At 32.1% G+C, this 25,045-nt stretch overlaps 1 protein-coding gene across 1 annotated transcript in view; it reads right to left on the bottom strand.

The window, feature by feature from the left end:
- LOC118203252 (uncharacterized) overlaps positions 1 to 22,999 on the bottom strand; it is a 37,199-nt gene extending 14,200 nt beyond the window's left edge. Inside the window, exon 1 of the mRNA XM_085826880.1 lies at positions 19,401 to 22,999. Within this exon, the coding sequence (XP_085683006.1) occupies positions 21,157 to 22,290 (1,134 nt within the window). The 5' untranslated portion in view covers positions 22,291 to 22,999 and the 3' untranslated portion in view covers positions 19,401 to 21,156. The remainder of the gene's footprint in view (positions 1 to 19,400) is intronic.
- Between the last annotated feature and the right edge of the window lie 2,046 nt (positions 23,000 to 25,045).

Genomic DNA, 25,045 nt, shown 5'->3' with positions numbered 1-25,045 from the left:
AAGTACTAAAAAATTTTCGCGCGCAATTTTAAAATCATATAAATAGGAGGAAAACCTCTCAATTCGAGAGTTAGTTAGTTTGTTGTTGTTTTAAGAGTTTGTTTAGAAAACTGCTCTTGTTGATTGCAGCGAATTCGCGGATTAGCTTTCTTTAGCTGTTTTGAATTAAGTTCTCTTGAACGTTTGAGTAGTTAGAAGATACTACTGTGATATATTGTGATACTGCACGATTATTTGAGGACATTTAATCATACTTGTTGTGATAATAATAAATTTTCTTCATTTTTTATCGGACTTGTGCATTCATTTGGTAACGAACCAGTATGCACGCAACATTACAATAAAAATAGTTTACTAGTTTATAAAATAATATGATCGGTGATGAAAAATATAACAACCTGGCAAGTAGGTACCTAATCGCCTTTTATAAATTGCCGTGCCGTACACTTAGTACACCAGTTAGTGTGCTCCTGTTTGCCTTGAGTATCGCTGATTACTTGAACGATGAATATCTATCGTAGTGTTTAAGGCGTCTTAGGTTAGGTTTCGCTTTTTATCTTGCTTACATTCTTCTGCATGCTTGGACAACTGAAAACTATACATCAGTGTAAGTTTTTAATAACCATGGAATTTATACTGTGCTATAACTACTATTTCTTTAACTATAGGTAGATTAAAAATCAGTAACCAGGATGAGTAAGAAGGAAACGAAAGGCACATATATTTAAATATGATTGTAGGCAAATAGTAATAAGAATATTACAATTAACTCATGTAGTAATTCTTGAATACTTTGTAAAGTTTTTTTGGGGGGAGGGAAAAAACACACTGGTCCGCGAAATTTTTTCGTAAATTTTACCGGTCAGTGGACCAAAAAAGGTTGAGAAGCACTTCTCAATACACTTTTGCGTTTTCGTCCATGCAAATCTTGCCCTCTCTTCCAACTCCCATGAAAAATATGAAAAGTTGGTGATAGAAAGGGCTAATACGTTCCCCCTTCCCACCCTCACAGAAATTTTCAAGAAAAAAAAGCCGTAGTTCACTGTATACATTTTAAATAAAAATATAATAAAAACGATAAAATAAGGATAAATAGAAATTATATTAAGTAAAATAAAGTAAGAACGTACTTCATCAAATGGACTTTTCTTTTCCAATGGTAGTAAGGTTATTGTGCATCGAAAATTTTCTTCGCCAACCACTCAGTGATACTCAGTAAATACGAAAATGGAATGTGTAGATGATACATAACACGTGGCTTTCTAGACACATGGAAAATGACCGTTATCTGGTACTAGATGCGCAGAAGGGTCATTGTGAGTAATGAACAACGTCTGAGGGTATTACCTAGGATTTAAATTTGCTCACGGCGTGAATTCCAAATTCCAACTTCTTTGTATGATACTATCCCTGATGATTGACGGATGGGTGACCAGGCATTGATGGATGAGCTGGAGAGGAAAGGTGGGGAAGGGCAACACCTCCTAATACCTTCTGTTAGGTGTTGGGAGGGGGCACGAACTCCCATGGTCCTTGTCCTGTGTAAGAATTCAAGGAATATTTTTCTTCTTCCCCGATAAGTGCACATTCTTTTTCATTAAAAAAAAAAGCTCTGTGTCATTCGCTGATCGGCGCCCCTCCTTTAGTCGGCACCCGCCTGCAAAGAAGGCCTTGTGGGCCCGCTTCTGCCGGCTCTGATTTTATGGATAGGAGTACGTTAGCCAGTTAGGAAATTTTATTATCGTGTTATGTGTCATCCTCAAAATGGCACATAACATTATAAAATTGCTCTAATAGTCTGCAAAAAATGATAAGCTGGATCCAATTAGAAGATTAAGGAACTGCAACATTAACTGAAATAGATAATCAGATAATTTTAGCTTAGCTTATACCGTCCGTTATACATTAAACGCGCATGCGTAAACGTATTATGTGCATGCATAAAGGTATCATGTGCATGCGTATACGCATTAATGCGTTCACGCATGCGCAGAAAGTTTGTAGCTTTCAAGTCCGGATTATAGATCATTCCGGATTATGGACGTCCGGATTACGGAGTTTTGACTGTATTTACCTTTCAGAAGAACAGAAACAACAAATTTTGCACCCGAATGAACAATTTTTTCTTTTGAGAAACATTTCGCACCAATATCTACAAAATAGGTATCATTTCCTCATCTATATAAAATGATGTGTTGAAAATAATCTCATACTGCATGAAATTGACATTTTAAATATTTAAATAGGGATGAACATTAGCAAAGTTTTTCAGTTTTATCTAATGTATTATTTTTAGATGTATGCAGATTCTGCTTGATATTAATATATGTAGAGCTTGCCACTGCTATGCATAGAAATACAACTAATATCTTCAGCTAGAGACAAGTTGTGTCTTTCTTGAGGAAGACATACATAACCACCCTAAAGTAAAAAGCCAATAAAGCACTTTAACTTGGGTACAGAAATAGAAAAAAATTGTCATTTTTTCTGATTAGTATATTTTATACTTTCTTGGGTCATATGTTCCAAAAGATTTTGATTATAAATTGTAAAAATACATCTATTAGGATCATGCATTTTTTATAAAATTACTTCCTATTTTCCCTTTTCTATGGATTCTTTGTTGACAAGTGTATAGAAGAATAATTTTTCCAAGCAATTTTTTTAGATGATTCAGAATTTCTTTTAAATATTTTTTGATGAATTCAATAGATTTTTAATATTTATTTAGGCAAAATAATTTCAAATTCACCTGATACATTATTTGGCATTGTCAAATAATGTGATTTTTTGAAAATACCATGATTTTGATATTCTGAGAAAAGTTCTTAAACTGTGGGTCGCAACCACAAATTTGATCATAAAGCAAAACTTTGATGTTGAAAATTTATTTCAGGTACAGGAATTTAGAGAAACATTAACTGCAATGCCTTCATTTCTTCTTAATATGTTACATTTTCTCTGCAGTACAATTATAAAACTGTAATACTGTTTAAGATGAGCTGTAAATTATATTTAAATATTGATAAATCAGCAAGAGCATCATAGTAGTGATATCACATTCACTACTATGTATAAAGTTTCAGTATAAAGTTATCCCAGAAACAAAATATGCCACAAACACGCAGTATATAACATCTCCTGCCACAAAGGCATGCCAATGTGGATGGTACAAAATCATCAAAATTGAAAAGGCATATTGAATTCAATCACCATTCGTACGTCAGTAAACAAAAGCTTATCTCAAACAAGTGTTAAAATCCTCAAATAAAGAAACAAAATATTTTGAGAACTTTGACTGTTAGCAAAAAAAGTATTTACTCATGTCTTATATTCATGTTACGCATGGTTAACTGGAAACTGGTTACTCACGGAAAAATAACACAAAAACTAACCAATGCAGGAAGCCCATTCCCTTGGGTTCAAACTCAAACCCAGTCAAAATACAAGTATTCAGAGGTCGAAACCGCTAGCCATTGGAGAGGATCTTGCATTACTTGCTGTATTAAGCTGGTAAATATGATAAAGAGTTTCTGAAGATTCATCTGTCAAATGATTCCATTGCCAAAAAATTTCTTAAATTAGCAAATATCAACTCAAGGAACTTACTACTAGGCTTAAAGAAAGCACAAATTTATGATTTATCTGTATGAAACAATTGATATTTCAATCATACCTCAGCTGTTAGTATATGTCAGATACATTTATAAAGAATTTTTTATTATTTGGAAAAACACACAAAAAGAGATGACATATACAAATAGCCCTCCTACAACACGGCGTCTTGTAACACAATTTTGCTATAACACGATTCATAAATTGCAAGAACCCTCCTACAACACGGTTTCGCTCTAACAAGAAAACTGCCCAAGCAATCCAAAGAAACTCAACGAACTGCGCACGAAATTTTTCCATATTGTGCAAAGCACCCATGTAGTCATTTAACACATAAGAATCTTTGTTTCGTAAGTTCTTCCAGTTGTCTTTCATGATCTGGTAGCCATTAGAAGAAATGTCCTTAGATGAACAAATGTCTTCATATGACCTGTATGAACAATGAAGATACTTCACTATCACAGAAGGTGAACAACATAAGGTAATAAGTGCTCTAAAGCACACAACCTGTACGTTTGGCCAAAATTCGAATACTCGTCTCCATGGCCTGAATACAAAAGTGTCTCACGCTGCTGGTCGGCAGTTTTACGGTGTGTCAGAAAATAATTTTTTTGTCTTTAGGACATTAAGTTTCAGTCCCCAAACATGTCCGATAAATATAAAAAAACAACGTTTAAGAGGAAATTCATTTCTTTAGAAGTACAATTACAAATCTTGGACCGTCTTTTAAAAGGAGAAAAGACATCTCACACTGGAAAATTTTCAAATGGATTGAAGAAACAGTCCGAACTATTAAGAAAAATGAAAAAAGAAGTAAAGTGCAATTGCTACAGGATCGTCGACATCCGCAAAATGTGTAGTTCGCCCCCGGGGGCATCAATAATTGAAAAGATGGAAAAGGCACACAGTATTTGGATTGATGATAGCTGTTAAAGAATTCCGTTGGTTGGTAATATCATTAAACAAAAAGCACTCAAAATTTTCAAGCACCTCAAAGAATATGGAGAACCCTCTGCCAACCCAGATTTCCTGGTAAGATTTGGTTGGTTCGAAAATTTAAAAAAGCATTTTGCAATTCATAGCATAAGAATTCAAGGAGAATCTGCATTGGCTGATTATGAAGCTGCTAGGAGATTTCCTGAAAATTTTCAAAATATTATAGAAGAACAAATGCACACAGCAATTCAAGTTTCGATGCCTACAAAACTGGGCTTTTGTAGAACAAAAATGCCCATTAGAACCTTTATATTGAAAAAAGAAAAAACCTGCATCCTGATTTAAAGGTGTCTAAAAATTGTCTAATGCTATTTTTGTATTTTTCTGCAGTATGACTTTGGACTTTATGACAAAACCCTTGTTAGTTTATAGATCTTCAAATCCTCGTGCACTTAAAGGCGTAAATAAAAACACCTTACCGGTGTACTGTAAAGCAAACCCAAGAGCTTGGGTATATGGGAATATATTTAAAGATTGGGTTTTAATTTGTTTTGTGCCATACGCTGAATGTTATTTAAGGCGGAAAAATTTGAGCTTTAAGGCTCTATTACTATTAGATAATGCTCCATGTCACCCACAAGATTTGAATCATCCCAATGTCAAAATACTGTTCCTACACCTAACACTATTTCATTACTCCAACCATTGGATCAAGCTATTATTTATACCTTTAAAACATATTACATACGAAGAGCATTATAGTAGATTTTAGACGTAACCGATTCAAAATTGATTAATGTAATGGAAGCTTGGAAGGCATTTTCAATCAAAAACTGAATTGACATCGTATCTTTGTCGTTGAAAGAACTGAAAGCATTAATCTTAAATGCATGTTAGAAGAAGATATGGCACTCTTCAGTTGAACTAGAAAATGTGCACAAATCATCAGAAAAGGAAATTGGTGGCATATTAGAACTTGCTAAATCAGTCGGAGGTGAAGGTTTCGTGAACATGGCTGAGCACATTCAAGATTTATTAGCGGAAGAAGAAATTGACAAAAATTTGATAGAAATGGCATCCGAAGCTGTAAATCAAATTGATTCTGAGATAAAGATTGTGAAGTTAATAATTTAACATTAAAAAAGTTAAAAGGTCTACACTTAGCTGAAAATCTCGAGTTATTTTTCTTGAGTGCAGACCCTTCCGTTGAAATAAGCCAAAAATTCAAAAGGGAGCTGCAAAACTGTCTCGAGAAATTTAAAATGATCCGGTAAGAACTAGTATGCAAAGTAAAATTTAAATTTTTTTAAGAGGAAAGAAAATGCCAGAACTTTAAATGAAGCAAGAAATTCTGAAAGTAAAAGCGATCTCATTCCACTGAAAAAACGTTTATACAGAGCAATGACAACGAAGAAATTTATTAAACTAAAGTTGCGTTAAATTAAAATATGTAATATTTTTTGTTTTGTGTTTTACATACATATATATTTTTAATAAAAATTAAGTTTTTATGTATAATTAAAAAACATATTTATTTTTAATGTTTTGGGAACGAAACCCCCCTTTTTATACTGCCTCTGGGTCCCGTACAACACGGTATTTTCTAGGAACCAATCTACCGTATTATATGAGGTTTAAATGTATTGCAAAGTTGATACATTTTTTTTAATTAAAGGTTTGGAATAGAAAAATTGTTCTGGATTAGGCACAAACTTGGCAAAAGTTATGAAAGGCAAAAACATTTGCTTTTAATTACATGTTAAAGCTGCTGTTAATGAACATGTAACTTTTACACAATGCCTAATCTGTTGAGAAGTACAAAATTACAGACTTTATTAAAAGCAATTTATTTTCAAATGCTTATTTTCTAATTTATGTAAAGACACAGAATCCAAATACAAAAATTGTTACTACATGCAGAAGTAAGATGAATGTCAACAGGGCAGAGGTTAAAAAGATTAAAATTAATAAAAGAAAAAATTATTGCATTTTTGACCAAACAATAAGCTGATCTTGCTGCTCTACATGAAAATGACTTATGGCTATCAAACCTGTGCATTTTGTTAAATAATTTTGAGATACTAAATTCTTTTGATTTGTCTCTTCGAGGAAAAATTGGCAATATATGTACTTCACTTTATCAGATAATTTTGAGATACTAAATTATTTTAATTTATGATTCTTTTCTCTTCGAGAAAAAATTGGCAATATGTGTACTTCAAATGATAAAATTGAAGGTTTTATTAAAATGATCAATATTTCAGAGAACAAGATGGAAAATGATTCATTCTAAAGATTTTTTAACTGCCGACAATTTTATTATTGAAAATAAAGTAAGTGCAAAATTTACTAAAGCTCACTTAAAAAATAGAGAAACATCGTTTTTGAATATCTTTTATCAAATTTTGATTTCAAAATGATAACCTGGATTAAAAGAGAATATTTTGACCGACATTAATGAGATTAAACATCTATATAAAGACCAAGAGGATTAAACATTTTATAATCACTATATAAAGACCAAGAGGAACTTATTGAGCTCTTGACTGACTAAAATTTAGAGCTAGAGTTTCCACAAAAATCCTCGACTTTATTCTGGATTGGAGCTGGAACTGAATTTTCGACAATTTTTTAATGTTCTTCTGCCCTTCAGTATCACATACTTATGCGAAACAATTTTTCAGCTTTAATGCATATTGAATGCGAACATTATTAAATGTTGAATATGCTTTATGTCAAGCAATGTCACATATTACACAAAGATTTCATTTGTTGTGCAGCAAAAAATAAGCACATTGATTTATTAAAACATGATTTTCTTTCATATATTTCAGTTACACAGTACAAAGTCTGAAATCGGTCGACTTTGGACTACAGCACGTAGATAGAGACAGAGGGCGACTCATTATTATCATTAAGATATCCATAAAAAAATTCATCACTATGGCTGAAGAGTAACTGCAGGCTTGTGTATCATGAAAAGTAACAAAAATTCCTTTTCACATGTTTGATAGAGGTACAATGACATCACAGCAACATTGCACTAAAATTCATCTGGATAATGTCTACCTTTTTCAAGGTCATTTGTTCTACATTTTTCTTTTCATGAATGACCCATCATCATGGATTAGCTGAAGTGTCTGAAACACTAGCAAGGGAAGATATTCCCAGTAAGATCTAAATCCCAAGCAGCACAGTACTGCTCGAAGAGAGAATAGTCTCCAAATTCTATGAGAACTAAAATCTGTCCTGACAGATGAGACTGACAGAATCCTTGAAGTTGTCCTAGACAATTTGGTGAACAGCACGTATAACATGCCATATATGCCTGACTGTTGAGGGAAATCACACTGAGAAATTCATATCTGTCCTTACTTTGAGCACACTAAGACATTTTTGTAATTCCTGAAAACAGCTATATGCAGCATCTCTTGTTTCTTTTGCATATTCAGTTTTACCATGTTATGATACCTGTAAATTTCTACATCATAATGATAAATTAGAATCTTTATTAAATATATGCTAAGTGTGATTTTATTAAATGTTTCTATCATAGTTATGACCAAAAATGGCATTGTTCCTCAACAATTCTGAAGCAGTGAAGAAATATAATTATATAAATGTGCTGATTTTAGAAAGTAAACTTTGTAATACCATAACTCGGGAAACAATGCAAAAATATGATTTCATATAAATTTTCATATGTATATTTTCTCCACTATGTAAGTAAGAAAATTATCTTGTTAAAAAATCACCCATGTATGTCTGCTCTTTACACTAGCAAATTACAACATATACAACAGCTTAAATATATATATAGCATTACATTAATGCTACTTCTTTGTATTTTATCCACATCAGCATCAATTTATGAGTTTAACAACTATTAAGCCTGATAAATCAATCACTTACAATATTATGAACTTTGTCTTGTAAATTATAATAAATACATAGATGTTAATGTAAATATTTGCATCTACCTCTTTTCGGTACTGTTCTGTTATTGAAATCTGATTCAGAAATGTATGAATGCATATGCGTGTAAATGAATGTGCATATATGTATATTTGTAAACAAACACATACATTTGTGTTTACATATTATACATACGTACATACATGAACACATTATCCATACATACATTTCTGGATTCGGTTCTGATAACAGAACAGTACCCTTTTTCTTTTATTCAGTTATTTGGGTATGTAACCCACATAACATAAATAATTGCTTGAAACTTTGTATACACTGTAAATGTATCTTTAATTATCATATTCTATTTCTTGGGAAATGCATCTTAAACTTTACTTCTATTCTCATAAAACACCTATACTCACACTCCCATGGAAACTATCAATATTTTCCTCACTTGTAAGGTAATTTTTATTAATTTAATGTATGTGCTCATTTATATTTTAAGTAGTGTTTTTGAATTTAATTATATTTTAATTAAATGATAGTTATTTTGTGAATTTTATGTTTGTAGGAATTTGGTATACGTTTAAGTTGAAATAAACGTGCATGGAAATAATTTAAATATTTGATACTAAGTATTTGTAATGCTTGCGGTATGAATTCATTGGTGACGTGTATAACGTAATAGATAACGTGTATAACGTAATAACGTAATAGAGGTAAAAGTTTTTGGATATTTTATTTATTTTATATGTGGAAATGTTCATATTTGGAAAGGGTAAATACTTTTTCGCAATCAGGTAATTTCATATATGTTCTTTTTACCGGGTTTAAAGATTGAGAAAATTGTCATGTATTTTCGTGAAATTTTTCTAATTTATGAGAAAAAAGCAGTGTACATGGATATAGTGAAGAGTGTGCGCAATGCCATTTTTGTGAAATTCTGGGATGTTTTTTTAAGTAAAAATAAGTCGGTGGGTACATGGTTTATGTGTATGTGTTATTTTGAAAAACACGTAAGGAGTATGGTATTGTGCACTTTTTCCCAATTTTGCAGTGAATATTTGTCATGATTAAGCAGTTTTGTTAGATAAAATTTCTAGCATAAGTGTAATTCGGCTAGTAGATTGTTGGAAGAAGTGTTCAGTAGATAAAAAGAAAAGAAACATGTCTTTACTTCGTGAAGACAAAATGGCGGCGGGGAAAAAAAATAGAGGGTTGCTGTAGGAGAGTTGGTCGCCAAATTTTCGCAAAAAAAACGCCAAGTTACCATAATGTAAAGATCAACCGAGTTTTCTTCTAGATTTGAAGATTATGCAGCATTAGAACCCGTTCTAAGATTTTTCATAAATCCATTTAATGTTACTGAAGATGATGACCTTGAAATAGTTTCAGTGTATTTCGAGCTTCATAATATCAAAGACCTAGAATTAGAAATAATAAACTTGGGTTCATCTTTGGATTATGGTAACTTGGCGATTTTTTGGCGAAAATTTGGCGACCAACTCCGCTACAGCAACCCTCTATTTTTTTTTCGCCACCATTTTGTCTTCATGAAGTAAAGACATATATCTTTTCTTTTTATTCACTCAACACTTTTTCCAACAATCTGCTAGCCAAATTACACTTCTGCTAGAAATTCTATGGAACAAAACTGCTTAATCATGACAAATATTAACTGCAAAATTGGGAAAAAGTGCAGAATCGCAAACTCCTTGCCGCGTTTTTCAAAATCGCACATACACAGTAACCATGTACACGTCGACTTATTTTTACTTAAAAAAAACATCCCAGAATTGCATAAAAATGGCATTGCGCACACTCTTGACTTTATCCATCTAAACTGCTATTTTCTCATAAATTACAAAAATTTGCACGAAAATGCAGGAAAATTTTGTGAATCTTTAAACTCGGTAAAAAGCACATATATGAAATTACCTGATAGCGAAAAAGTATACACCCTATCCAAGGATGAACATTTCCACATATAATATAAATAAAATATCCAAAAACGTTTACCTCTAAATTATCTATTATAAACGTCACCAACAAATTCATAACAAAACATTAAAAATGGTTACAAATACTTACTGTCAAATATTTAAATTATTTGCATGCACGTTTACATTCACTCAAACGTATACCAAATTAAGACACAATAACACGCCGAATAAATACTGATTCAGAAGTCAAACAACAAAAATCAGCGTTAATTCACAAAATTTTCACAGGACTAGTTTCGATGGTTTTACCGAACCATCATCTTCAGCTGCAAAACCGCAAATGAACAAAATAGGAAATAATGTTTAGATAAGATAAGAAAGCCTGGACAAGAATAAGCAAGTGGCGTCATCTGTTGGCGAAACCAGAACTAAAACATAATTTCTCTAAAAGCCGAAGGCAAGTTTGGATTGGAATTAGGATCGTTAACTAGAACAGAAAGATTTTTATGAATGTGAAATGCCTCTAGAAAATCCAGTTCTCCAATGGAAGATCTTTTTTGAATAATTTTGGCAGCAGAAAAATTGAAAGTGTGATTTTCGGACCAACAATGTTGAGCAACAGAAAACTTTTGTGTTTCCTTTTTTCTAACATATGCCTCATGTTCTTTGACGCGAAATTTTAAGGCTCTCTTAGTTTGGCCAATGTAAATTAAACCGCGCTGGCAAGGAATCCTATAAATACCCCAGGAATTCATATCCGGAATGGGGTCCTTGAGTATAGAAGTTGGAATTTTATTGATGGGAGAGTAAACAACCCAAAAGTTAAATTTCTGCAAAATATGTGCAACTTTATAGCTAATTGATGGAAAGAAGGGAATGACAACAGAATTTTTATAATCTCCTAAAATAAGAGTGTGGCTTTTAGTGTGTTGAGATGAGAATTTTTTAACTGCTTGATTAATAATGTTGGGTGAAAAGCCCCTGTCAATAGCTATTGCTTTTAAATAATTTAGTTCTTCATCAAGGGCTAGTTTGGAGGAGCAAACTTGAAGAGCACGGAAAACATAGGAATAAAATGAAGCTAACTTTTGTTTAGTCGGATGACATGATTTAAAGTGGGGTGGAAGGCAAACCGATGAAGGTTTACGGTAAACTGTAGTACTGAAGTTGGATGTGTTACGTGTGACCAGAATGTCGAGAAACGGAAGAGAATTGCAAGTCTCAAGTTCAAAAGTGAACTGAATAGCAGGATCAATAGAATTCATTGTTGAAAGAACTCTATTTAAATCATCTTTATTACCTTCAAACAGGGTAAAAGTATTGTCTACGTAGCGGAACCATGCCGGGAAGTTTAAAGTTTCAAACAATTTTGATTCATAATAATGCATGTAGATATCAGCCAGGATGGGACTGAGGGGGCTTCCCATGGCTAATCCCTCAGTTTGCTTGTAATATTTATTTTGGAAAACAAAATGTGTTTGTTTCAAACAGAGTTGAGTGAGAGAAATTAGCTCATCAATTTCGATGCAAGAGAAATGAAATTTGCGAAGTCTGGTTTCTAGACATCTTAATGCACCCTCCACTGGGACATTGGTGAATAATGATTTTACATCAAAAGAAACCATGAGTAAATTACGAGGAGAAATGTTTTTAACCTTTTTTACAAACTCTATTGAATTTTTTATGGTGTAAATGTTATTGTCTAATAGAGTGGAAAATCTAGAAACTAAATATTTAGCTAATGGATACGAGGCAGTACCTAAATTTGATACAATAGGGCGGAAAGGAAAACCACTATTATGAATTTTGGGAAGAGCATATAATCTGGCACAATTCGCAACAGATGGGATAAGCGAATGTTTTAAGTTGCTTGAAATGATTTGCGAAGATTTGATCCCAGTTTTTATTTTGGATAAGTCCGAAGGTGAAGGATCTTTAGGGATCGGATTATATGGTCCTTCGTTTAAGAGTTTAGTGACACCATCCATGTAAGTGTTCTTATCCATGACGACTATCTGGCCACCTTTGTCGGCCTTTGAAATGACAATATCCGGGTTAGAATGAATCTCGCGCATTGTAGCTCTTTCTCTCGCAGTTGGATTTGGTTTCAAAGGTTTATTATTATTTCGAATTTAACTGCAAGGGTCATAAAAACAGCCTTGCAGTTAAATTCGAAAAACTTCTTTTACAGTCTTCCAGTTCAAGTAGTTCAAAAAATCTTCCCATTGTAAACATCAAGCCAATAGTTAATATTTCTAATGTTAGTCTTTCAGAAGAACAAGAGAGAATTCTAAAATATAATTTTAACTTCTCACAAACCTGTAAACCCTCGATTCCAAAGATTTTGGCTCCTATCGAAAAAGCTTTCAAGTTCAGTAAAGTTTCAGATTCACAGAAAGAAATGATTAGGCATCTTATCGCTCATAATGTGAAATTCAATAATAAACCTTTGAAACCAAATCTAACTGCGAGAGAAAGAGCTACAATGCGCGAGATTCATTCTAACCCGGATATTGTCATTTCAAAGGCCGACAAAGGTGGCCAGATAGTCGTCATGGATAAGAACACTTACATCGATGGTGTCACTAAACTCTTAAACGAAGGACCATATAATCCGATCCCTAAAGATCCTTCACCTTCGGACTTATCCAAAATAAAAACTGCGATCAAATCTTCGCAAATCGTTTCAAGCAACTTAAAACATTCGCTTATCCCATCTGTTGCGAATTGTGCCAGATTATATGCTCTTCCCAAAATTCAGAAAAGTGGTATTCCTTTCCGCCTTATTGTATCAAATTTAGGTACTGCCTCGTATCCATTAGCTAAATATTTAGTTTCTAGATTTTCCACTCTATTAGACAATAACATTTACACCATAAAAAATTCATTAGAGTTTGTAAAAAAGGTTAAAAACATTTCTCCTCGTAATTTACTCATGGTTTCTTTTGATGTAAAATCATTATTCACCAATGTCCCAGTGGAGGGTGCATTAAGATGTCTAGAAACCAGACTTCGCGAATTTCATTTCTCTTGCATCGAAATTGATGAGCTAATTTCTCTCACTCAACTCTGTTTGAAACAAACACATTTTGTTTTCCAAAATAAATATTACAAGCAAACTGAGGGATTAGCCATGGGAAGCCCCCTCAGTCCCATCCTGGCTGATATCTACATGCATTATTATGAATCAAAATTGTTTGAAACTTTAAACTTCCCGGCATGGTTCCGCTACGTAGACGATACTTTTACCTTGTTTGAAGGTAATAAAGATGATTTAAATAGAGTTCTTTCAACAATGAATTCTATTGATCCTGCTATTCAGTTCACTTTTGAACTTGAGACTTGCAATTCTCTTCCGTTTCTCGACATTCTGGTCACACGTAACACATCCAACTTCAGTACTACAGTTTACCGTAAACCTTCATCGGTTTGCCTTCCACCCCACTTTAAATCATGTCATCCGACTAAACAAAAGTTAGCTTCATTTTATTCCTATGTTTTCCGTGCTCTTCAAGTTTGCTCCTCCAAACTAGCCCTTGATGAAGAACTAAATTATTTAAAAGCAATAGCTATTGACAGGGGCTTTTCACCCAACATTATTAATCAAGCAGTTAAAAAATTCTCATCTGAACACACTAAAAGCCACACTCTTATTTTAGGAGATTATAAAAATTCTGTTGTCATTCCCTTCTTTCCATCAATTAGCTATAAAGTTGCACATATTTTGCAGAAATTTAACTTTCGGGTTGTTTTTTCTCCAATAAAATTCCAACTTCTATACTCAAGGACCCCATTCCGGATATGAATTCCTGGGGTATTTATAGGATTCCTTGCCAGTGTGGTTTAATTTACATTGGCCAAACTAAGAGAGCCTTAAAATTTCGCGTCAAAGAACATGAGGCATATGTTAGAAAAAAGGAAACACAGAAGTCTTCTGTTGCTCAACATTGCTGGTCCGAAAATCACACTTTCAATTTTTCTGCTGCCAAAATTATTCAAAAAACATCTTCCATTGGAGAACTGGATTTTCTAGAGGCATTTCACATTCATAAAAATCTTTCTGTTCTAGTTAACAATCCTAATTCCAATCCAAATTTGCCTTCGGCTTTTAGAGAAATTATGTTTTAGTTCTGGTTTCGCCAACAGATGACGCCACTTGCTTATTCTTGTCCAGGCTTTCTTATCTTATCTAAACATTATTTCCTATCTTGTTCATTTGCGGTTTTGCAGCTGAAGATGATGGTTCGGTAAAACCATCAAAACTAGTCCTGTGAAAATTTTGTGAATTAATGCTGATTTTTGTTGTTTGACTTCTGAATCAGTATACCAAATTGCTACAAACATATAATTCACAAAATAACTATCATTTAATTAAAATATAATTAAACCATGTACACATCAACTTATTTTTACTTAAAAAAACATCCCGGGATTGCACAAAAATGGCATTGCGCACACTCTTCTCTATATCCATGTACACTGCTTTTTTCTCATAAATTAGAAAAATTTCACGAAAATGCATGACAATTTTGTGAATCTTTAAATTTGGTAAAAAGGACATATATGAAATTACCTGATCGCAAAAAAGTATATACCTTTCCAAAGATGAACATTTTCAAGTATAAAATAAATAAAATATCCAAAAAATTTTACCTCTAAATTATCTACTGTAAACCTCACCTGCCAATTTCTAACGCAAACATTAAAAATGGTTCCAAATACTTAGTGTCAAATACTTAAATTCTTTCCATGCACATTTACTTCTACTCAAACATATTCCAAAATACTACAAACATATAACTCTCAAAATCACGATCATTAAATTAAAATATAATTAAATTAAAAAACACTACTTAAAATATAAATAAGCACATACATTAAATTAATAAAAATTAGCTTACAATTCTAATTACTTTAAACTAAATCATTGCTAATAACAATTTTCCAATAATACCATATTAATTTATTTATTCCTTACATTTAGAACAATGCATAAAAATAATATCCTCAAATAATTAAAAATACTAACTTACCTAATCTTCTACAGAATCTTGAGTGCATGGCGGTTCACAAAATGTCCATTTTCACCAGATTTCTTGCACCGCCATTCACACTTATCTGTAATATCCTTCCTTTCACACAATCTCATTTCATACCCACATGTTCGACATTCATACTTATCCGCAATTAAGCAATTCTTTTCAATTGCACATAAACGCAATAAAAATTTCGGATTTACTTTATATACGGCCATGGGATCCAAATATTAAACAACACTGTGTCACAGAACATAAAATGAAACTAATGCTGTACAGCAGATATTTTTACAAATTTACCCCCTTTTCCGATTAAAGAACAGTAATTCGTCCATTAATGTCACATGACATATCTCATGATCTCTCATTTCCCTCACACAAAATAATGCGTAATCGGAACTGAATACTTCTCACATTATTCCCAAAGTCCTAGATAGTAACCCTTATCGCCTCCAAAATGTCGCCAAACTACCTGTTACCATATTCCAAAGATAAGCCTAAACTTGCAAAGTGATATTATTTTAAAAGTGCATAGTAATGATAAAATGTTTTGGAACTTAGTCGATGAAAATAAGTATCCTATTTTAAGGAAATGTGCGCTAAAAATTTATTCATATCGTGCAACAACATACAATTGCGAGTCTTGGTTCTCAAATATGAAATATTTGAAATCAAAATACCGAACAAAGCTTAATGACTCACATTTAGATAATTGTTTAAGGACCGGGAACTCTAAATATATCCCCAATTATAAGAAATTAGCTGAAAATATGGACACCCAAGTTTCACACTGAATTATATGTATCATTATGTATGATACCAACAAAATAAAGTTATAAAAAATCTGTTTTTTTTTCATGCCTATTTATACCTGTTGATTATCTGTAAAATATGTGCCCTCGGTGATTTTCAAATTTAGTATTGCGCCCTTAAGGACAAACAGGTTGCCGACCCCTGCTCTAGAGGCTCGGTGGTCACGCCTTGAAACCACTGCTGTTTGCTTGCTTTTCAAATAGGAATGTTGATTTTTACCCGGATATAGATAAAGGGCTTTGAAACCACAGAGTTATTTTATTACCAAACAATACATGCATGTGCCCAGTAAAAAGGTCTTTGGTTGATCTTTACATTATGGTAACTTCGCGATTTTATGGCGAAAATTTGGCAACCAACTCTCCTACAGCAACCCTCTATTTTTTTCCCCGCCGCCATTTTGTCTTCACGAAGTAAAGACATGTTTCTTTTCTTTTTATCTACTGAACACTTCTTCCAACAATCTACTAGCCGAATTACACTTATGCTAGAAATTTTATCAAACAAAACTGCTTAATCATGACAAATATTCACTGCAAAATTGGGAAAAAGTGCACAATACCATACTCCTTACGCGTTTTTCAAAATAACACATACACATAAACCATATACACGCCGACTTATTTTTACTTAAAAAAAATCCCAGAATTGCACAAAAATGGCATTGCGCACACTCTTCACTATATCCATGTACACTGCTTTTTTCTCATAAATTAGAAAAATTTCACGAAAATACATGACAATTTTCTCAATCTTTAAACCCGGTAAAAAGAACATATATGAAATTACCTGATCGCGAAAAAGTATTTACCCTTTCCAAATATGAACATTTCCACATATAAAATAAATAAAATATCCAAAAACTTTTACCTCTATTACGTTATTACGTTATATACGTTATCTATTACGTTATACACGTCACCAATGAATTCATACCGCAAGCATTACAAATACTTAGTATCAAATATTTAAATTATTTCCATGCATGTTTATTTCAACTTAAACGTATACCAAATTCCTACAAACATAAAATTCACAAAATAACTATCATTTAATTAAAATATCACTAAACCATGTACACGTCGACTTATTTTTACTTAAAAAAACATCCCACAATTTCACAAAAATGGCATTGCGCACACTCTTCACTATATCCATGTACACTGCTTTTTTCTCATAAATTAGAAAAATTTCACGAAAATACATGACAATTTTCTCAATCTTTAAACCCAATAAAAAGAACATATATGAAATTACCTGATTGCGAAAAAGTATTTACCCTTTCCAAATATGAACATTTCCACATATAAAATAAATAAAATATCCAAAAACTTTTACCTCTAAATCATCTATTATATTATAAACGTCACCAACGAATTCATACCGCAACCATTACAATTACTTAGTGTCAGATATTTAAATTATTTCCATGCACGTTTACTTCAACTAAAACGTATACCAAATTCCTATAAACATAAAATTCACAAAATAACTATCATTTCATGAAAATATAATTAAATTCAAAAACACTACTTAAAATATAAATGAGCACATACATTAAATTAATAAAAATTACCTTACAATCCTAATTACTTTAAACTAAATCATTGCTAATAACAATTTTCCCAATAATACCAAATTCCTTTCCACCTTACATTTAGAACAATGCATAAAATTAATATCCTCAAATAATTAAAAATACTAACTTACCTAATCTTCTTCAGAATCTTGATTACGTGGCGGATACACTTTTCTAATTCATTCAATAAAATTATTGAAAGATTTTGTCTGCGAATTTTTCCTCCATACTTCCTACGCTAAATAAAAAGCAAACTTCTCTTTATCACAATGCCTAAATACCCATTTCGAATTCACTTTAGTTAGGGCCATGGGATCCAAATTGCCAGATTTTTTCCCGATTAAAGAACAGTAATTCGTCCATTAATATCACATGACATATCCCATGAACTCTCATTTCCCTCACACAAAATAATGCATAATCAGAACTGAATACTACTCACATTCTTAACAAAGTCTAACTAACCTAATCTTCCGAATCTTCCTTACATGGTGGATACACTTTTATTATGGATTCAATAAAATTACTGAACGATTTTTTTCCGAATTTGATAGAATTTAATAAAAGAAAAATTCTCTTTATCACATCTACAATTCACTTTAGACAGCGCCATACAATCCCAAAATTATTCAACCCTACTTCACACAACACACAATGAAGCTTAATACAAAATAATATACATCCACAGATACTTGTCCAAATTCCCCCCCTCCCTTTTCCAATTAAAGAACCGTAATTCTTCCATTAATATCACATGACATATCCCATGATCTCTCATTTCCCCCACACAAAATAATGCGTAATCGGAACTGAGTACTGCTCACATTATTACCAAAGTCCCAGGTAGTAACCTTTATCGCCTCCAAAATGTCGCCAAACTACCAGTTACCATATTGTAAAGATCAACTAAATTTTCCAAAAGTAGGATATTCATCCCAAAATATGTCCATTAAACAATAATACCAAAAAGAATCACTTCGTCACATGTTTTAGGAATAACAGGCCTTTAAATAATGCTTTCATATCCTGAGGATGCAAGTCTTAAAATCGGAAAGAAATCCCTACAAACTTTGTGCGAGCAAACAGACAGAAGGTTTTTGAATTTTGGAAAAAAAAAAAAAAAAAAGAAATTAAAAAAGTGTAAATTGAATTTTACAGAGAAAACTAATACACATTTAAATATGCAGAAGCAATTACGCATGATATAGTTATCTTGAAAAATTATTAAAGAAGAGAAATGAAACAACATTTTTGCTTTTGCTCAGTGCTTCCGAAACTTCCATTCTTTCTGAAGCACCCAGCAAAAAAAAATCTGATGATTATGGCATTTATTAACTTGTTCATTTTTTATATGTACTTTATAGCATTTATTATTTTATTTTTTGGAACCAAAATATTACTAAGTTCCCTAAATGATTTCATCTCATAATAAAAAATAATTTCATCTCATAATATCACAGCAGAATATACCAAATGAATTATTTTAGCTTACTTTCACTATTACATGAAAAAAAATATATAACAATTTTCAAAATAAATATGTACTATACACAGAGTTCTTACCTGCACAGAAATGATGCTTTCCAATCTTCTTATGTGCACTACATACTTGGGATTGCTCAGCATGGTACGTCCAAGATCTGATTGAAAATGTGGGATTTCCTTTCACCTTTCTAACACTACTGTGGAAGACTGCATTGATTTTGTGAATGTTATATGCTGACACATTTGATACTGAAGCTGGATAGATATGGTCTTCAGCACTTGTCAATGACGAGTGGAAATACCCAATAGATTATTCATGACAGGCAACAAGAATGGCAATTCTATCTCTAATGGAATAGTTGTAATTCGTAACTACATGAAATTCAAAAACAGTTAAGTTTAACACAAAGCGCATCTAATTTACAGAATGGATATTGGATGAAACATTTAGGCACCTTTTAGAATTTCTGTTTTCAAAGTTCTTATCCACACTTCAGTACGCAGCAGATATAAACACTGAACACTTATTATCATGTAAAGATATTTTCAAAAATACTTCTTCTTGCGGAAACAAATAAATGGTTTATAATTTATTTTCATCAAATGAGAATTTATGTTTCTTCCCCTAAGTCACCAGTAGTGCCATTCAAATTAGCCTCTCTAAATTCTAATAATGTTGCTACATATAATTCTGTCAACCGGTGGTAAAAATCCAGACTTAACCTCAAATAATGAGGTTTTCTAGCTGCACAGACAGGTGCTTACTGCACAGGTAAGTAAAACTTGTTTCTAACATATGTTCAAAACACAGGATGTTCTGTGTTGGCTAAGAGATACATTTCTTCAACTTCTTCAATCACCCTAAAGGGTTTTGTTACATACTTAAATCATAACATTTGTCTCTTATGTTGATATCCATATTTTAATCTTCTTTATGAAACTGAATGAATCTTCACATACCACACATATTTTCTCTCCAGTGTGAATCACATATGAGTTTTCACTGCTATGTGCATACGCATATGCACATTTAACCTTCCAGCAGTTGCACTTGGCAATTTTACATGAGGACGCACACATTGTATTTTTAACGAAATCTGTTATTTTACCATTTGGGGCACGAAAGACAACTGAAATCAGTGAATATTGATAATAAATTTGTTAAGAAATAAAATATTAATCTTATTATTGCAAAATACAAATGATATTGCATTCAAATATAAGTAAAAGTTCTTATGTTAGTGAGATGGAAATGCAATGCAAAACTTTGTCCTAAATTTTGCGCATATGCACGTGCTGGAAAGTTAAATGACGTTTTTGATTAAATGAATTTCGCTCACATAAGGTTTCTCACCTGCGTGAATGTGCATATGGCTGTTTAAATGAACTTTTTGATTAAATGACTTCTTACGTATGTCACAAATAGAAGGTTTCTCTCCTGCGTGAAGAAGAATACGCTTGTTTAAATTAACCTTTACACTAAACGTCTTATTACATACTTCACACATATAAGGTACCTCTCCTGTGTGAATACGCCTATGGAAGTTTAAATGAGGTTTTTCGATTAAATGATTACATAAAATTTTACACATATAAGGTTTCTCACCTGTGAGAATAAGCATATGCTTCTTTAAACTATAATTTACACTAAATGCCTTCTTACATACTTTGCACATAATAGGTTTCTATCCTGTGTGAATATGCATATGCTTGTTTAAAGCACCCTTTACACTAAACAACTTCTTACATACCTCACATAATAGGTTTTTCTCCTGTGTGAATATGCATATGCCTGTTTAAATTATCTTTTTGATTAAATTATTTCTTACATACTTCACATGTATATAGTTTTTCCTGTGTGAATAAGCATATGGTTGTTTAAATAAGCTTTTCGATTAAATGATTTCTTACATAAATCACACATATAAGGTTTCTCTCCTGTGTGAATGCTCATATGCAAATTCAAATGAATTTTTTGATTAAAAGATTTGTTGCATATTTCACACATATAGGGTTTCTCCCCTGTGTGAATAAGTATATGGTGCTTTAAATTTATCCTTAGTCTAAATGTCTTCTTACATACTTCACACACATAAGGTTTCTCTCCTGTGTGAATGCGCATATGGTTGTTTAAATGAGCTTTTCGATTAAATGTCTTCTGACATACTTCACACATATAAGGTTTCTCTCCTGTGTGAATACGCATATGCATGTTTAAATGAGCTTTTCGTTTAAATGATTTCTTGCATATAATACACATACAAGGTTTCTCTCCTGTGTGAATTCTCACATGCAAATTTAAATGAATTTTTTGATTAAATGATTTGTTGCATTTTTCACACATATAAGGTTTCTCCCCTGTGTGAATACGCAGATGCGTGTTTAAACCAGCTTTATGTTTAAATGATTTATTACATACTTCACACATATAAGGTTTCTCTCCTGTGTGAATAAGCATATGCCTGTTTAAATCTAGTTTTTGATTAAATGATTTCTTACATAATTCACACATATAAGGTTTCTCTCCTGTGTGAATACGCATATGCCTGTTTAAAACAGATTTTTGATTAAATGATCTCTTACATACCTCACACATATAAGGTTTTTCTCCTGTGTGAATACGCATGTGGCTGTTTAAATTATCTTTTAGATTAAATGATTTCTTACATACATCACACATGAAAGGTTTCTCACCTGTGTGAATAAGCATATGCCTGTTTAAATCTAGTTTTTGATTAAATGATTTCTTACAAAATTCACACATATAAGGTTTCTCTCCTGTGTGAATACGCATATGCCTGTTTAAAACCGATTTTTGATTAAATGATCTCTTACATACTTCACACATGTAAGGTTTCTCACCTGTGTGAATAAGCATATGCTTGCTTAAAGTATCCTTTTCACTAAACGTCTTTTTACACACTTCGCACATATGAGGTTTCTCTAGTGTGTTAATACGCATATGCATGTTTAAAAGAGTTTTCTTTTTTCTTTTTTTATTAAATGATTTATTGCATACTTTCTACATGCAAGGTTTCTCTGCTGTGTGTACATGCACATGCATGTTTAAATGAGTTTTTTGATTAAATGATTTCTATATATGATGATATAAATGATACATTTAAGGTTTTTTTCCCTAGGTGAATAAGCATATGCATTTTTAAATGAGCTTTTTGATTAAATGACTTTAAATTATTTTTGATTAATTTAAATGAAAAGTTACTTAACACCTTGATGCTTCTCTCCTGTGTGAATAAGCATATGCTTGTTTAAACTACACTTTTGTCTGAATGACTGATTACATTCCTCACACAAATGAAATTTCTCCTTTGTATGAGTATCCAAAAGCTACCTTTACATATTGCTTCTTGCAAAAGATTGGTTGCATACACCTAGACAAGACAGTTCTTCTCAACACTAAGAACTTTAAGCTAGTAACATAAATCAGGATGATGGATGCAAAATAGGGTAGTTAACGTAATTTCATCTCAAACTACTTCTGGATATTGCACAATTATTTTCTATTGCTTGCATAAATTTACTTTTATCTTGATCAAAATATTAAGACATATTGTTTCACAGACTTATAAATTTGCCTATGTTGACAAAATATCTTCACGAGAGAAAAGGGGGGGGGGGAAATGGGAGGAGTTAAGAGGTATGAAGCCCATGCAGGACCGCAGACAGACAGACAAAGTAGACAGATGGCTTTTGTTGCACCCGCTAAGTCTTTCTGCACCGATGGGCGAAAAATTAAACATAGGTGCGAAGGAAATGTATATAGAAAGAGGGGCAATTTCGTATTTCAGAGGAGAGTAAAAAGGAACTTCGGGCCCTAGTCTGGACACCGCCGAGATAGAAGAACGGGTCGCTTTTTGCGATCTACTCGACAGAGAGCAAGTCTGGTGTCATGGTCTCGATCTAAGGCTCCTATAGTTTGAAATATAGTGAATCATGAGACTAAATGATTTTTATTGTCATGATTTGCCTGGGCTTAAGAATGTACTTTTCGCCCGGTGGAAATTGTCATCAAACTGTCCTGAACAGGCTTTTTGTTGATAATAACTTCCAGGCTTATCAGTACCTCCTTTTGAGTGGAGGGTATACAAATATAGTACCCAATTTAAATTACATTGTGATTGTAATAATATTGTGGTATTAAATAAGTGATTATAATTAAAATTTAGATAATTGCTTTGTAATTATATTACATTGTATGTGTGAACTCTTAATTTCATTACTTTATGCAATTATGTTGTAAGTGCATAATCTAATTGCAATAATATAATCTATTCACAATTACAAAATAATTATAAATGCAGTTACATCTTAAATAGAGGCCATTTTAATACTTTTAAATTTTTGCAAGATAACCTCCCATTAAGGTTCATTTGGAGGAAACTATGCAAATACTAAAAAAGAAGTTATGTTAAATTTACATATTTTGTACAGTAGTTTCTTGTTATAATGCTGTTCAATATATCTTCAATACTTTTGTAAATTTAACGACATTCTTTGCAATTACTGTGGGGCTTTAAAAAGAAGTTTCTTAGTTATGCTTTCTAATAAGAATGTGTTAAAAATTAAGTATTACGTATAATAACTAACAATTAAAAAAACTTGACTGCATGAAAATGCTGTTGCTGTGTAAAATAAAAAATAAGCTTTCTTTTATGCTTTGAAATGAATTACATGTGGTTAAGTCGTCCTTTTACAATTTAAGAATGTGGTTAACACACATTCTTAAATTGGACAGGTTTTATCTAAATTATTAGTATAAAATATATAAACTATGAATTATTTTGTAACATAACTCAAATTACAAAATTCATTCTATATACGTTCAAATTTATTATCTTTTATGGAATAACTGTTTTTTAATTTAGGTAAAAATTGGATTTTTAGAAGTATTACAAATACAATGCAACACAAAGGTGATCTGATTGGAGAGGAAGGACTTTTTATTACGGTTTCTAGTTCGTATTTATATTACATTTGGTGAAAGTCATCCAAAACACAGAATGCTGTACTTTCTTCTTCCATATATGTTATGAAATATTTCACACATTTAAAAGAAAGTGTTTCTTCAGAGTCTTGCACAATTATTTCCATATACCTCAGACTAAAATGACAACATATTCTTAAGTTATTTTTTTAGTATGAATTTACAGTGTTTTTATGGAAATTTTTGTTAAAATGTCATTAAGATAAATTTATTTGCACACTCTACGCTTTAACTATTTCCCCATTTGACACTATTGAAAGTTTTTATTCATATCTTATTTATTTTAGTCTACTAACGAAACATCTAAAGAATAAGTTATTTTGAATATGTTTACAAAATATACGCGAAATTTTTATTTAAGTGAAAACGTCTATATACTATTCGAGAATTAATTAATTATCCGAAAAGTTTATGTGCGCTGAATGCCGCGCGTCTATAAAATAAATCTTTAAAAAAAAAACAGCAGACATTCAGCCAGCGTGTGCGATAAACGCGCCAAAATTGGTAGCGCGTTCCCTCCCTCGCCAAGAGAGAAAAGTTGGTGATTCAGCCTGGTTTAGAGGAGCCTTATAAGGGGCGAATTCAAGTGCAACGCTTGTCATGGTAATCGCACTTGCATTGCAAAACCGAATTCAAGTGCAACGCTTTTCGGACACGCCTACTGAAAATACGTCACTACCATAGAGGAATTTTGCGGCTACTCCTGACCTGCCGCAAA

Source organism: Stegodyphus dumicola, chromosome 11 (genome assembly GCF_044657685.1).
Source record: "Stegodyphus dumicola isolate Sdum_Otavi_A_Nest chromosome 11, ASM4465768v1".
In the NCBI taxonomy this organism is placed as follows: domain Eukaryota; kingdom Metazoa; phylum Arthropoda; class Arachnida; order Araneae; family Eresidae; genus Stegodyphus; species Stegodyphus dumicola.
Note: the sequence above shows the minus strand (reverse complement) of the source record. Positions and strands in the feature narration are given on the sequence as shown.